Genomic DNA, 17,098 nt, shown 5'->3' on the forward strand with positions numbered 1-17,098 from the left:
CAGGAAGGGACTAACCGGGCTACAAAAGAACAAGAGAGTGAAAATGAAAAAACAGAAGGAAAGGGGAAGAGATTAGAGATGGAGGAGAGCAGGAATGTAGGGACAGTAAGAATGGAACAGGTTACGAAAGATGGGGGTGAGATGTTCAGTACAGAAAAGCTGAACAAGGTGCCAGAGAATTCTGGTGAACAGCTTTTAAAGCACTTAGAAACTGAGAGTATGCAAGTAGAAGAAACTTTGGAAAATGTTGGGGACACAAGCAATCAGAAGGCATCTATAAGGAGAAGGAAACAGGCCAAAACTCCAGTTATAAGGAGGAAACCTCTGAAACAGATACAAAACCTCTTGGTTAATAAAGAACCTGCAGGAAAAAGGAAGTTTCATCTAGTAGATGCAGATATGGTGGATGTTGACGTGGTTGAGGTTACGGGAAAGAAAGGAAAAATGGAGATAGGTCAAGAAAGTTGTGTAATGCAAGGTGAGGGGGAGGTGACCAGCCCAACTTGGTCACCCATGGATAAATGAAAGCTCTGGTGTGGAATTGTCAAGGTGCTGGGAGCCCCTTGACAATTCCCCAGTTGAGGGAGGCTTGTAACCTCCTCTCCCCAAACTTGGTGTTCCTGTGTGAAACCAAAAACAGAAAAATTTTCATGGAAAAACTACAAAAACAGTTGAGATTTGAGGAAAGTGTGGTGGTGGAATCTATGAATAAAGCAGGAGGGATGGCGGTAATGTGGAGCAATGAGGTGCAGGTAATGGATGTGGTAACTACTGCCTTCACAGTGGAAGTCCATATCATGGATTCTGAGGCTAATGTGGACTGGTGGTTCATAGGAATTTACGCTAGCACTGATGATCAAATTAGGAGGAATCAATGGGAGGTGATTGAGAGAAGGAAGGTACTGTGGGGACAAAGGTGGCTGATCTCAGGAGACTTCAATGATATTGTTTCCAATGATGAAAAATGGGGGGGTAGAAGAAGAGAGGAAGGTTCTTTTAGGGACTTCAGACTTTTTATCCATCAAAATGGCCTCATAGATTTGGGTTTTGAGGGGAAACCGTGGACATGGAGCAATCAATGGACTCAAGAAGGAGAAATTAGACAAAGACTTGATCGAGCACTAGGAAGTAGTGCCTGGAGCCAACATTTTGACAGAGCTACAGTCAAACACATTGAGAATTTTGGCTCAGATCATAGTATGATATTGCTGGATGCTAACCCCCTGCGAGAAAGAAGGAAAAAAAGATTCATATTTGATAAAATGTGGCTGAAAAAATAAGGTGTGGAAGAAGTAGTAAAACAGGCTTGGAATAGTCCCCACAGTGGATCAAGAATGTACAAAGTACATAGGAAAATTGCAACCTGCAGAGTTGAAATCTGTTGACCTTGGTCGATCAATCCTTGGTTTTGATGATTAACAAACCAATATGTAGATTTGGGTTAATGTTTTTATGTGAGTAATTTGTTAGAACAGATTCTTGTGGCATAAAAAAAGAAGCAAAAACAGGGCACTCATGTCGGACGCTATCGGACGTCCGAAAGGATGAAGAACATCAAGAAGGAAACTCTGTCGGACGCTCGTGAGGAAGCATCGGACGTCCGGAAGGATCGGACGCACATCGATCGCATCGGACGTCCGAGAAATTTCGCAAAGATTTGATGACTCTCTGACGACGTTCGGACGCAGGGTTCGGGCCAACGGCTAGTTTTGACAGCATTTAATATTTGACCGTTAGAGAGCCTTTTGAAGCCATTTCTCACCTTCTATAAATACCCCAAAGCACAAGAAGACAAGAGACTTTTGCCAACACAAAATACAAGCTTACAAGTGAGATTTTTGGGTAGAAAGATTCTTTGTTGGTTGTATAAGGGGTTGGGAAAGTTGGGTTGTGAGGTTGCTCAAGTGAAGGTTACTCTCTAGGTGGAGTAAAACCTTGGTGAATGTGAACCTATCACTTGGAGTGGTAAAACCTTGGTGAAGGTTGCCTCATTTGTATAAAATAGTTCTTATTTGGGTGAGTGATCTTTCAAGTGTAGGTTGTTGAGGGTTAACTAGAATAGTTGTAAAATTCCTTGGCTCAACCAAAGTGTGTTTGGGGTGAGGAAGGAGTGAGTCTTCACTTGTACATCTTGGTTAGCATCGCCATCTATTGAAGAGGCTATTGGATTGATATTTGGTTTGCATTTCTCATCTTTTCTCTTTAATTAAGTTTTCTTTATTGTGCTTAAATTTGATATATCTTTGTGCATCATTGTGAAATTGTTTGTACTCATTGGGTTGCACCAGGCCTTACAATTGGTATCAGAGCTTGGTCTCTTTTGATCAAGCTTAACCGCTTAGAGTAAAGATCATGGCAACCATAAAAGTTTCTTTTTTAGAAGGGCAATCTATTGATAGACCTCCTATGTTTAATGGTTCTCATTTTAGCATGTGGAAACAAAGAATGATGATTTTCTTACAATCCGTTTATATTGAATTATGGTATGTGGTAGAAGATGGTCCTTATGAAGTTAGAATAGTTGACTCTACCACCAATTTGAGTAGATTAAAGACTAGACAAGAATTGAATGAAAAAGACAAGAGATACCTTTCTTTGAATGCCAAGGCCATGTGTATATTGTACAATGCATTAGATGTAAATGAATCTAGTAGGATTAAAGGTTGTAAATCAGCTAAAGATATTTGGGATAAATTGTGTGTATTTCATGAAGGTAACCAAGATATTAAAGAACAAAAGAAATCTTTGCTTGTTTCTCAATATGAATTTTTCAAAATGCATCCTCTTGAAAATGTTGATAAGATGTGTAGTAGATTTTGTGACATTATTGAAGATCTTAAATTGCTTGGAAAAGAATATTCTTTGGGTGAGAAAAATAGAAAGATTTTGAATGTCTTGCCAAAAGAATGGGAAAACAAAATAAATGCTATAGAAGAGGCAAAGGATTTAAATTCTATGTCCATTGAATCTCTTGTGGATACCCTAACCTCTTATGAATTAAAGCTGAAATTCAAAGTGCAAGAGGAAGAAAATGCAAGAATGTATAAGAGAGGCATAGCTTTTAAAGCATCTCAAGTGGGGGATAACCCATCCTTCATGGGTAATGAAATCATGGAAGTGGACAATGATACAACTCCTCACATCAAAAGTTTCAAGAAGATCTTCAACAAGAGATGTTCAAGAGGAGATTGCAAAATTACATGGAATGAATGCAATTCAAAAAGAGAAAAAGAAGAGTTGGCCCAAATGGCACTAATGGCCGTTGGAGAAGATGAGGTAAGTTCTTATCACTCTTCTTGTGATGAAGATAATGAAGATGATGATGTGAAAATTCTTATGATTAAAATGCATAAAAGTTTGAGAAAATCTTATGCTAAAAATAAAGATTTGAAAACAAAAATAAATGATTTGTTGGAAGAAAATTCCAAACTTTTTCAAGAAAATAAATGTTTGAGAATGAAAAACGATGATTTAAAAAATCAAAAAAAATGTTTTTGATTGCAAAAATAATTTGAAAAGGAAGTTGGAAGAGAAAACAAAGTTTTATGAAAAAATGTTGGAGGAACAAAAATTGTTAAAGAAAAGAATTAATGACTTGAACGAGTTTCTCCAAAATGAAAAACAAAAGTTTTCTCAAACAAAAGAAAGCAAATCTTTTCAAGGCACAAATAAGTTTGCTATGATAAGAAATAAGAAAATTAGTTGCATTAAATCCACCTATGTGCAAAATACTTCTATCATGTGTCACTTTTGTTGCCAATTTGGACATATGCAAAATGATTGCTATGTAAAGAAAAATATGAGAAAAGGTATGAAATCCATGTGGATTGCTAGATCATGTTGTAATAACTCCCAAGGACCCTATTATGGTCTTGACTTGAAAAATAAAGGGGAAGTTGGCTTTTTGATTGATGCCAAAAGGGGGAGTAGGACTTATTGAAGTTTCTTTGTATGTTGGCATTTTCTAAGGGGGAGTTTTATTTAAACATGTTGGCATTTTCTAAGGGGGAGTTTTATTTGAACTTATTTGATAAAAGAAATATTCATTTTGTTTGTCATCATCAAAAAGGGGGAGATTGTTGACCTTGGTCGATCAATCCTTGGTTTTGATGATTAACAAACCAATATGTAGATTTGGGTTAATGTTTTTATGTGAGTAATTTGTTAGAACAGATTCTTGTGGCATAAAAGAAGAAGCAAAAACAGGGCACTCATGTCGGACGCTATCGGACGTCCGAAAGGATGAAGAACATCAAGAAGGAAACTCTGTCGGACGCTCGTGAGGAAGCATCGGACGTCCGGAAGGATCGGACGCACGCATCGGACGCACATCGATCGCATCGGACGTCCGAGAAATTTCGCAAAGATTTGATGACTCTCTGACAACGTTCGGACGCAGGGTTCGGACGTCCGACAGGTGGTTCGGACGTCCGACAGGTGGTTTGGACGCAGGGTTCGGACGTCCGACAGGTGGTTCGGACGTCCGACAGGCCAACGGCTAGTTTTGACAGCATTTAATATTTGACCGTTAGAGAGCCTTTTGAAGCCATTTCTCACCTTCTATAAATACCCCAAAGCACAAGAAGACAAGAGACTTTTGCCAACACAAAATACAAGCTTACAAGTGAGATTTTTGGGTAGAAAGATTCTTTGTTGGTTGTATAAGGGGTTGGGAAAGTTGGGTTGTGAGGTTGCTCAAGTGAAGGTTACTCTCTAGGTGGAGTAAAACCTTGGTGAAGGTGAACTTATCACTTGGAGTGGTAAAACCTTGGTGAAGGTTGCCTCATTTGTATAAAATAGTTCTTATTTGGGTGAGTGATCTTTCAAGTGTAGGTTGTTGAGGGTTAACTAGAATAGTTGTAAAATTCCTTGGCTCAACCAAAGTGTGTTTGGGGTGAGGAAGGAGTGAGCCTTCACTTGTACATCTTGGTTAGCATCGCCATCTATTGAAGAGGCTATTGGATTGATATTTGGTTTGCATTTCTCATCTTTTCTCTTTAATTAAGTTTTCTTTATTGTGCTTAAATTTGATATATCTTTGTGCATCATTGTGAAATTGTTTGTACTCATTGGGTTGCACCAGGCCTTACAAAATCTTCAAATGGAGGAACCAGTTTCAAGGAAATGCAAGGACGAATATTGACAAGGTAAAAAAGCAACTGGAGGAGCTGAAAGACACTGACTGCCAAGACAAGAAGAGGAGAAACAAGATGCTAAAAAGGCAATTAAAGGAGGCGTATGAGGAAGAAGAGATGTTTTGGAGTCAGAAATCTAGAGTTCAGTGGCTAAAGGAGGGAGATAGGAATACACATTTCTTCCACTCTAGTGTGAAGGGTAGAAGAAAGAGAAACAAGCTTCACAGATTACTACGAGAGAATGGGGATTGGACTAACTCAGAAGAGGAGATAGGAGAAGAAGTGGTGAGTCATTATAAAGACCTCTTCTGCAGTAAAGGGACTGAACAGGTAGACATGGTTCTAGAAGGAATATCACAGACCATCACTGACCAAATGAACCTTAGACTTACTGAACTTGTTAGGGAGGTAGAAATCAAAGAAGCTTTGTTTTCCATGAACCCAACAAAAGCTCCAGGCCCTGATGGCATGACACCAAACTTTTTCCAGAAATTCTGGAATATCCTCAAAACAGATGTAATTCAGGCCATCACAAGTTTCTTCCATTCTGGCCATATGCTCAAAGCAGTTAATCATACCATCATTTCCCTGATACCTAAGGTAGAAAACCCCACTGATATAAAGCAGTTCAGACCCATTAGTCTTTGCAATGTCATTTACAAAATCATATCCAAAATACTTGCAAACAGATTGAAAAAAGTGCTGGATAATTGCATCAGTAAAAACCAGGCAGCTTTTGTGCCTGGAAGACAAATTTTGGATAATGTCATTGTCTCTCATGAGTACATGCACTATCTCAAAAACAAAAGGTAGGGATCTCAAGGTTTCATGGCTTTAAAATTAGATATGTCAAAAGCCTATGACAGGGTGGAGTGGGGATATTTGAAGGAAATAATGATCAAACTGGGATTCTGTGAAAAATGGATCAGCTGGATCATGGAGTGCATCACAACAGCTACTTTCTCTTTCAATATAAATGGGGAAGCAAGAGGATATGTGATACCTTCTAGGGGGATTAGGCAAGGTGACCCCTTATCACCGTACCTATTCTTACTAGTCTCTGAAGGTTTTTCAAATCTGCTGGCTCAAGCTGAGAGTAACCAGAAGCTGACAGGAATGAAAATTAGCATAAGTGGACCAGCAATCAGTCATCTTTTCTTTGCAGATGACTCCCTGATTTTTTGCAAAGCTGATACAAGTCAAGCTGAAGAGGTGCCGAGGATATTGGAAAAATATGGAAAAGGCTCGGGACAAATGATAAACATGGACAAGTCTTCAGTGTTCTTTAGTAAGAATGTGACACAAGAAGATCAAGAAGAAATCTGCAGCAGACTAGGAAATATAAGAAGGGTGCATCAAGGAAAGTATCTGGGATTGCCAATGGTAATAACCAGAACCAAGGAACAAATATTTGGCTATATCAGAGACAAATGCCAGAAAACGGTCTCTAACTGGTGCAACAAAAAGCTTAGCCAAGCAGGAAAAGAGGTGTTACTGAAAGCAATCACTATGGCCATGCCAACCTATGCAATGTCTTGCTTCAAGCTTCCAGTGAAATTGTGTAAGGATATACATGCCTTAACGGCAAAATTCTGGTGGGGAGGAGATAATGAAAAAAGAAAAGTACACTGGTGTTCATGGAAAAAGATGGCAGCTGGGAAGAACAGAGGAGGACTAGGATTCAGAGATTTACAAGCTTTCAACAAAGCCTTGTTGGGTAAACAAATCTGGAGGCTCCTCACGAGTCCAAACCTGCTGATGAGCAAGGTGTTGAAAGCAAAGTACTACTGGAATGAGTCACCTTTGAGCTGTGAAGTAAAAGGCAACTCATCCTGGATTTGGAAAAGCTTGATGGGAGCTAGGGAGGAGGTTAAGCGAGGTGTAAGGAAGAGGATTGGAAATGGGAAGGGGACCAGAATTTGGGAGGATGCTTGGATTCAGGATGGGAAGGATGGAAAGCTAGAGTCCCCTAAACCCACAGGGTGCCTGATGAGCAAAGTGAGTGAACTGATATCTAATTTTAGATGGAATTCACCACTTGTTTTCAGGACCTTTAACACAAGAGAAGCTGGACAGATACTTAATACTCCTGTAAGCCTAACTGGTCGACCTGACTGCTACTCCTGGAGTTATAGTACCAATGGCCAATACACAGTTAGATCAGCGTATGAGGCAATTACAAGGGAGGTTAAGCAGCAGGAATCCAATGGGAGACTGAAGGGGGAGACAAGCTGGGAAGGAGGGAGTGAGAAAATCTGGAAACAGCTATGGAAGTTGAAGATAAAGCATAAACAAAAGCTGTTTATATGGAAAAGTCTGAACCAAGTCTTGCCGGGTAGGGAAGCAATATACAAACGAATAGGCAAAGGTGACATGATTTGCAAGCTGTGTGGAGAAGGTAGTGAGACAGTTGAACATATCTTTTTTCATTGCACAAAGGCTCAAATGATATGGCAAATGGCACCCCTCCAGTGGGATGGAATTAAGGAACATACTGCTGACTTCAGAAGATGGTGGAGCATTTTAATGGAGGCACAAACCAGACGGGAGGGACTGGAACATATAGCTTTAACAGTGGAAATACTCTGGCAGATTTGGAAAGCTAGGAATGAAGCTGAATTCGAAGAGAAGGATAGACATCCAATGGAAGTTATCAGGAAAGCAATTAAGGATTGGGAGGAGTATCAACAAGCGCAACAAATGGAACATCATATGAGCATCTCAGAAACAGAAGTAGCACAAGAAGATGAGGAAAGGCTGAGGGAAGAGGATAATCTGCTAAACATCAGTGTTGAGGTAGGACAACATGCAGAAGGCCAAAACATGGGAATTGGAGTTACAGCAGAAAATAACAGGAGCCAGAAATGTGCAGCTTGGATACTGAAGGAGAGAAGTACTGGTTCGGCTGTTTTGGACAACTTGATGGCCATCAAACTGGCACTCTGCAAGCTAAACGAGAAAGGGTGGCAACATATCAAGATCCAAACACCATGTACTCAGGTGCTGAATATGCTACGACCCCAAGCTACTAGCAATTCAAGGCTGGTAACTCACCTGGAGGATATCAGAGACCTTAGCTCAATGTTTAGGAAATGCTCATTTGATAGTTTACCTGTTGAAGTGAATAGGCTCAGTGAAAAACTGAGCAAGTTAGCTATGCGGATACTTTAATGAGGACCTTTAGGTTCCTCTGTGGTTTAGTCCACTTTTGTAAAGCCTATGCTTGAGCCCTTGCTCATATAATGTGTATGTTCTCATTAATTTTATGAATAAAATCGTTATCGTTTCTGGAAAAAAAAAAGGAACAGAATTGTACACTGACAACAGTAAATTTGTGCGCGCAAATGGTACTATCAAGATTATGTACTCAGGTTAGCTGCTTGATTTTCATTCCAACGTACAAATTGTAGAATTCTGCGGCAACAGCTTCACCTCTGCTCTTCCGGGCTTCCTCCACATTACTTAACTCTTCATCCCTCCGTCTCCTTTCCTGACACTTCTAGTGTCTCCTCCTTTGCTGTTCTCCAGCTCACTCTCCATTAGACCAGAAGTGAATATCTGTTCTTGATGGGCAGAAGTGAATAGCAAATGAATGTAATTTGCCTATGCTCAATCAGCAGAAGTTAGAAGTCCCGCACCAACTAATTTCGTTTAACAAAATTTGTCAGATTTTTCATTTATTAGAGCATCAACATGGACAGTACCAATATCATTGTCGTTCAGGTTTTTATGCCAGGTAAAAATGAGTTTTCCAACAGTCAAAGGGCTGGTCAACTGAAGTCTGAAGATGCACTTGCCCGTCATTTTCGTTCTTTTCCATCTTAAATCTCCTTCATGAGCCACTGCTTCTTCGTCTTTTAGACTCACATATTTTGATCTGAGTAGATGGCTGACGGACAAACTTTTGAAACAGGATCATCAGCGGAAAACAGGATTATGTTTTTTTTTCGGTAAGAAGTTATCTGAGGAGGTAATTGATTAAACAAAGTATGAAAAAATTCCTTCAAATCCTTAAATGAAGGAACTCATTAAGTCGTAACTTTACTCTTTATGTGCTAAAATCCTTAAAAAACCGTACAATTTCTTGAAAAAGATTAAAGAGATCTGCAAACGATTGCTTTTGTGGTAAAATGCAATGAGCTCTCCTGATTTGATTATAATCGCAACACCTATGCACAAAATCCATAGAATCACAATGAGCTCCTATGTAGTATTTCTAATTTCCTCGATTACATGTTTCGGCATTGACCCTTTTTTTTTTCTTCTTCTTCAACCTCGCTCATGATTGTAGATTGGCTATAATTCAACTCCTTTTTTTATTTATATTCTACTAAAATTAATTAATACACCTAGGTTTGATAGATTTCTTGATAGACTTGGTAAAAGTTTGATTCACTTGTGTGAATGTTTGGTGCGTAGGAGCACAACTTTCATGTTCATAAATTGGTGGCTTGTCGGATATCTCATTTGCAAGTCAATCGGACGAGGTGTATTTTGAGTCAAACTCAATTACTCTGGTTAATAAGGCATGGCAGACTGTTAATGAATGCAGAGAAGCAAAGGAGACATTTGCACCTGGATGGAAAGTGCCCACTCTGCTGGATTAGAAGAGAATCAGAAATACAGGCGTTGAGAGGTTGTGAATGGATAAGCAGAATTTGGAAGCAGCTGGTACATCCAGCAAAATGGAGAGAATTTAAATCTAAAAGCTTGATACAGTGGATAGACTGGAATGTCAACGCAAGAGTGATGAGGGATCAAGAAGAGGTGTACTGGCCAATGCAATTCCAACGAGTTGTATACTGGGCATGGACAGCAAGAAACGATATGGTCCACAGACAGGAAAATGAAAGTGCAACCACACTTCCTGAGGCTACAGGCACTTGAAGCACAGGAGCTAAATCAGAAGCAGGGAATTCAAGGGTCGAAGGAAATGAAGTATATTAAATGTGAAAAGCCACTCAAGGATGAGTGAAGCTGAATGTGGATGGTGCATCAGTACAGAACCCCGGAGCTGCCAGTGCGGGAGGTTTATTCAGAAATGGACAGTGAAGATGGATGACAGGATTCAGTGCGAATATTGGAAAGGCAAGCAACTTTGCTGCAGAACTTTGGGCAATCCTATTGGGTATGCAGACTCTGCTGAGAGAAGGATGTGATAAAGTGATCATCCATCAAACCAGATTGACAAGTGGCATTATCACTGATACATGAGGCAAGGGACGATGGCCAATATTGGAATCTGATTGAGAAGATTAGGAGCTTGCTGAAACAGGAGTTGGGAGTGTTGGATCCTTAATCCAACGTTGGACTTATATGTGAATAATTATGAGTTGCAAACTGTCAAATAAGGTTAAGTCCAATTAAAGTGATCAAATATAGTTTGGACTTAATGTATCTAATAGGATGTGGGCCTTTAATGTGTAGAAATTTAAGGACTCGTATTTCTATGATGAGTTGAAATAGGGCTCCAAAAGATAATAGGAATGTTATCTATAAATAGGGTTATGGTTTCCAGGTCACACGGATCATTCTTTTGTCGTATTTCCCTAGTACCACAAAATATAGCTCTTCTCTGATATCCCATCGTCAGGAAAGATACCAGAGAGATACTGAAGGGTTCTCTCAAGGATCGGCGAATACGTGTTGACCTAGAAAATCACCCCAATACCCTTAGAGATTCATATACCAGTTTGTCGATATGAATCCAGGTACGCTTCCGTTATTTTACTGTTAGTTTATTTCTTAATAATCGCCATATAGATTTTGGGTTTAATAGGTGATGATTTTTACCAAAGGTCAAATATAAATAACCACCCTAACAAGTGGTATCAGAGCCTATTATGGTTGATTATTGAGAAATAATTTGAATTTAGTAATTCATATTTTTTTAGGGTTATGATTAATTTAGGTTTCGTTTGCACGGCTGAAAGCTTTTTTGTTTCGTGGCTTTTGTCAAGTTCCATGATTGTTTTATGATACGGCTTCGTGTTTCGAATTTCATGTTTCTGCTTTGCCATTTATTTTTGGAAGTCTTGTTTGCTGATGGGAGTCTTTATGCTTTGGTCCAATTACATCATATGATTCATGAATTGGGTCAACACTTGACTATAGTTGACACGTTTATATCTTGAATACCAAACTTGAGAGGCCGTTGCTTTTCCTTGCCACGTAATCTGTTGAAGTCCACTAGCACATGTTCTTGATTGCTTAGTTTGTCTTCATTGTATGATTGGCTTGTTGCTCAACTTCACATGCCTCGTAATTTTGGCAATGGTTATACGCATGATTACTGTGGTCAAAAACTCAACTTTAAATGATCGAGAGTTTTCATGTAAATTATTGACATGGTCAGGCACAAACAATATACTTAGGACCCATATATTTGTATGGTTTATGTCTTAAATCTTGGGTACACAATTTTCTTGTGTTGATTCAATCGTGATTTATATTTTCCTTTTGACTTGTTTCGGTGTATAAGAGAATAAACATGCATATATTTATGATTAATTTAGGTTTCGTTTGCACGGCTGAAAGCTTTTTTGTTTCGTGGCTTTTGTCAAGTTCCATGATTGTTTTATGATACGGCTTCGTGTTTCGGATTTCATGTTTCTGCTTTGCCATTTATTTTTGGAAGTCTTGTTTGCTGATGGGAGTCTTTATGCTTTTGTCCAATTACATCATATGATTCATGAATTGGGTCAACACTTGACTATAGTTGACACGTTTATATCTTGAATACCAAACTTGAGAGGCCGTTGCTTTTCCTTGCCACGTAATCTGTTGAAGTCCACTAGCACATGTTCTTGATTGCTTAGTTTGTCTTCATTGTATGATTGGCTTGTTGCTCAACTTCACATGCCTCGTAATTTTGGCAATGGTTATACGCATGATTACTGTGGTCAAAAACTCAACTTTAAATGATCGAGAGTTTTCATGTAAATTATTGACATGGTCAGGCACAAACAATATACTTAGGACCCATATATTTGTATGGTTTATGTCTTAAATCTTGGGTACACAATTTTCTTGTGTTGATTCAATCGTGATTTATATTTTCCTTTTGACTTGTTTCGGTGTATAAGAGAATAAACATGCATATATTTATGTTAAGGAAATTAAGGTTTCTCTAATTTATGTAAACCCTAATAAAGTTAAATAAAACATTTAAACCCAATAAAGTTCATATGTTTGGCCCACTAAATATATAGTTTTATAAGGGGTTAAAAACATAAAAGCCCCCTGTGGTATAGTTATTACACATAAAAACCCCTTGTAGTTTCAAATCATACCTATCGGTACCCCATGGTTTGAAAGAAAGTGCATTTTGAACGGAAATCATTAAAGGAAACGCGATTATCAACCACGCACTGAAAAGGAGCGTGGTTGCTTCGGAAAATGGTTTTTTAACTCAAAGTTTGAGTTGATATACCTCTTGTGCCCTTGACAACTTATTAAAACTTCAAGCCAATCAGCTTCTTCGGCATTTTGCAGCAACCCAGCTTCTTTGACCGAAGAATTGCTCAAGCTCTCGTGCCTCCTTAAGATCGAGGAGGAAAATCTGCAGGCTCGTGCCTCCTTAAGTGCAAGTTTCAAAAGATAAAACCTTTAATCATTTGGAATATCAATAAATTCTTATAATGAACTCTATATTTTTCTTTGTGTAAATAGTGAAGGGAATAATTAAGAAACCGTACGATGATGTCTTCCTCAAGCTCTCGATCAGGCAGTGGGGGAAACGGAGTTAGAGATCTTCGATACAAGTACAAGATGTGTAATTGTCGAAGGAAGGCAAAACTAAAGATTGTTGAGTCGGAAAAGCCATCAAAGGGAATGTTATATTTTGTTTGTGAAAAAGATGAATGTAGGTTCTTTTCTTGGTGTAATCCCATTTACAGAGATGAACCAGATCAGGAAAATTAGTTTGTGAGCCAACCCGTTGAAGAACATTCCTATGTGGATGGCGTGCTCTCAAAACTGGAAAATTTAGATAATGAGTTGAAGAACTTAAAATTTCTAGTCCGAGGTTGTGTTATGGTATCTGCTTTTGCTGTTTTACTGTTGTTGATATCTACCAAATAAGACTGTGGAATTTGGTAGCCAGTTGTATGGAGTTGCTAAAGCTGATCATTTGGCTGTTTCAGCTAGAACCTTGTAATGCTATGCTTTCTTGATGAAGTATAATTCGACTGTTTCAACTGCTTTCAAAATGCTATAGCTTAAAACTTTGAATAGAATACTCATAAGCAGCAAATGTTTTAGAAAAATGAACAGAAAAAATAAAAGAGGCACGAAGTGCCATTACAGACAAAAGATTTCCAGACGTTCAATAACCTGTAAAATAACTAGTGATCAAAGAGGCACAAAGTGCCATTACAGACAAAAGGTTTAGCACTTGGTGGAAAATTTCTTTAAAATAACCTGGCTGCACAGAGAACTTCATTCAAAAGGTACAACCAAATAGTGGCAACTACTGCCAAGTCAAGTGTACAAAAAATTAGACAAAAGATTTCCAGATATTCTGCAGGCAACCAATCATTCTGCAGGCATCATTACAACCAGACGTAATATTCCAAAATGAAAGTCTAAATACAGATAGGCAAATATTAGGCAAGTAATTAAGGCTGGACAGCTTTTGCCCTCTTTGGCCTTAATTTCTGCAGGACATCAGTAACACTACGAGCCAGAGCTCTTTTTGTTGGTGCAGTGGTGTCATCAGCCCTGTTACACCCTTGGTTTGTACCAGCTACAGACTGTAATTAAAACAAAAAAACAATTTAGAAATGTCCCACTGAACTGATAAGTCTTTCAACCAGTGAATGTTATGGAAGGAGTGTACACCTTCCGAGCCTTAGTGCTTGTCTTTGTAGTAGTTCCGGTTGCAGCAGCCTCTTCAGTAAATGACTGTGGTTCAGTAGATGACTCAACAATTGGCTGTGATTGAATGGAAGTTGTAACACTTGCTTCAGGTGCCTACAAAGAGCATTTAACATTAGTAATAATAAATACAAATGCTGTAACAATGCCATTTAAGTGTACAATGAAAGATTACCTTTTAAAATTTGGAGTTAGGGTGAATGGGATTCTTGCATGTCCGTGAGTTATGGTTTGGCTGAAAACATCTCTTGCAATGCACAGATAGACCCTTTCTAGTTGATATTTGGCCTTTCTTAGGCTCATCTTGTGCTCTTTGACGCATCTTCTTTGGTCTGCCAGGCATTCTCCTAACTGCAGGGGGGTTTAAGCCCTCTTGTTCACATGTTATCCAGTAGGTATCACTTGGAATAGGTGTGATAGTGTGTGCATATGTCTTCAGATATTCTACTCTAGTGTAGCAAGCATGAACATAATTGTGAATAGGTAATCTACACACTCCTATTGCAGCACATGCATAGGCACAAGGATAACCTGTTAGTTGAAAATAACCACAGGTATAAGTCCATTCATGCAAATCAACAACCACACATTTTCTCGGACCACAATCTATCTCATATTTGTGATGTCCGTCCCATGTCGCAACAAATGTCCGGCTCAACCTTTGATTCTTATCAATCTTTTCTGCTATATTTGGACAGATTTGTCCATGAAACTTTTGCATTCCAGATCTTTTTGTTTGAATTCTATGCATCAGTTTCCTCCTTATCCATTCAAGCATCCCAATGATTGGTAACTCTCTTGCTTCTAATATATAATTGTTGAATGACTCATTTAGGTTGTTCGCTAGAATGTCACACTTACTACTTCCTCTAAAATGTGATCTACTCCACAGAGTTGGTGGAATCCGGTTCAGCCATTCAGCAGCTTCTTTGTTTACCTTTTCCAAGTCATTCATTGCCACCTTCCATTCCTTTTCATTGCCAACACTTGCAGCAACCCAGAACATGTCTTTCATTTCCTTTCCTTTGAACTTTTGGTTGAAATTTTGGTACATATGTCTCAAGCAGAATCTATGTTCCGAATCTAGAAAAAGTTCATTCACAACATGTACTAGCCCTTTCTGTCTATCTGAGATAAATGTCCAAGGAATGTCATCCTTTCCCATGCCCAAATCAGCCATTAACAACTCCAAAAACCATTTCCAGGAGTTATACCTCTCTACCTCAACCACTACAACTGCTATTGCCACCATGTTATCGTTGCCATCTCTCCCAAGTGTAGACAGTAATTGGCCACCAAATGCTGTCTTAAGAAAACAGCCATCTAGACCAATTATTAGTCTACAACCATCAAGAAAACCCTGCTTGCATGCATGCAAGCAATAATATAATCTTTCAAATGTCCCATTTGAACCTTCAGTTGGTCTGTCCATCTGAATCTTGACAGTACTTCCAGGATTTGTGTCTCGGACTGTCGATGCATAACTCCAAAGTTTCTGATACTACTCCATGTCCGTGCCAAGCATCATATCCTTTGCCTTATGCTTAGCTCTGCCGACCTTAGCAATTGAAACATTGATCATTAAGTCTCTCCTGATGTCGTTCTTCAGCCCCATCAAATCACCTCTTGGATTATCCCTGATCTTATCTTGATACTTGATGCTCAAATATGCAGCTGTTGCATGCTTGTTTTTATACTCTCGAGCACACACATGCTCACCCTTCAATGACTTTATTTGAAAGGTTGATTCATCTTGAATTGGTGTTGCATGAATCCTCCATGTACAGCCTTTTGCACACTTGGCAATAATTTTCTTGGAGTAGTTTTTCACCCAAGTAACTTCATATCCTTCTCTGACTAGCCATTCACGCGACACAAATCTGAACACTTTGAAATTAGTAAACTTCTGCCCCACTTTCAGCTCAAAGTTTGGCTTCTTAAACTCAACTTCAGGATTAAAGTCAAGGCAATCATCATCTTCTCTACCATCACATCTTCTTGCATCCAACAACTTCTCATCCGAAATCACTGGTTCCTGCCAATTCTCTTCAACGACATCATCATTTACTTGCTGTTGTGTGTCTGCTCTCAAATCTGGATCTCCAACTGTTGAAGGGTCTTTTTCAGTTCTAACAGCTTCATCTTCTGATGGAATTTGTGATGGTATTTGAGTTGAAATAGTTGGTGGAATTTTCTGAATCACATCAGGCCCTTTTGATTGCTTGGTTTTACTTGTCTTTTTCTTCCTTGCATCCACACTTTTAGCAGCACTTTTTTCATCTTTATTCTCAGCAAATGAGAATACGTGCAGAGGTAGTCTTGCTGAAATAGTGGCCCCATCAGCTTTGTCCTTGTCTCCATCAGCTTTTTGGTTGTTGCCTCTACTAGTTATATTGGTCTGGTTGTTGTCTCCTGCGGCATCTTTCTTGGGTGCAAATATGTCCTCATGTTCTATTGTTTCTAACCCCTCTTTTAACCATTCTGGCTCTTCATCATCATCAACACTTGTATCTGTCCCTATAGTAACTATAGATACCCCACCATCCTTTGTATCATTGCCTTTCTTTTTTATTGTTGTGTCGTTGGATGTTTCCTTTGTAGATGTACCATCATTGACCCCACCATCTTCAGGCTCTTTCTCAAATGGCTCATCCCCACTGCAAGCATAAATTAGTCTTTCTGGTGTCCCCTCATATGCTAAATTCATCAATTTAATATCATCATTGTTTCTAATTGGATGTAGGCCACCATCCAAATCAACAAAGGGGGCACAAAACCAAAACATTGCTCCCGTTGCTCCTTCATCTACTTTCTTAAACATTCTACACAAACTCACTATGTCTACCTTATCTTCAACTCTTTCTTTGAAAATAGCCATGTGGGTTCCCGTGTAGTGGAGACTTGGTTTTTCTTTGAATTTTTCACCAAAGTATATCTTTATGTCTACTTTATCCTTGCTGTTCTCCTCTGCTGTTGCATGACAAACAATAAAGTACTCATTTTTCAGCAATTTATCTTTCACAATTATACAAAAAGCTAACATAATACAACAGATCCAGAACAAATAATTCATTATATGTGAGATG

General features: G+C 38.8%; 1 protein-coding gene across 1 annotated transcript; it reads right to left on the reverse strand.

The window, feature by feature from the left end:
• Positions 1–13,753: 13,753 nt before the first annotated feature.
• LOC113729296 (uncharacterized) lies at positions 13,754–15,444 on the reverse strand. Its single transcript, XM_027253608.1, has 3 exons — positions 14,272–15,444; positions 13,977–14,108; positions 13,754–13,888 (listed from the first exon to the last, which is right to left on the reverse strand). The coding sequence occupies exons 1-3, from the start codon at positions 15,442–15,444 to the stop codon at positions 13,754–13,756; spliced, it is 1,440 nt and encodes a 479-aa protein (XP_027109409.1).
• Positions 15,445–17,098: the final 1,654 nt, after the last annotated feature.

The sequence above is a fragment of the Coffea arabica genome, chromosome 2e (assembly GCF_036785885.1).
Source record: "Coffea arabica cultivar ET-39 chromosome 2e, Coffea Arabica ET-39 HiFi, whole genome shotgun sequence".
NCBI lineage: Eukaryota > Viridiplantae > Streptophyta > Magnoliopsida > Gentianales > Rubiaceae > Coffea > Coffea arabica.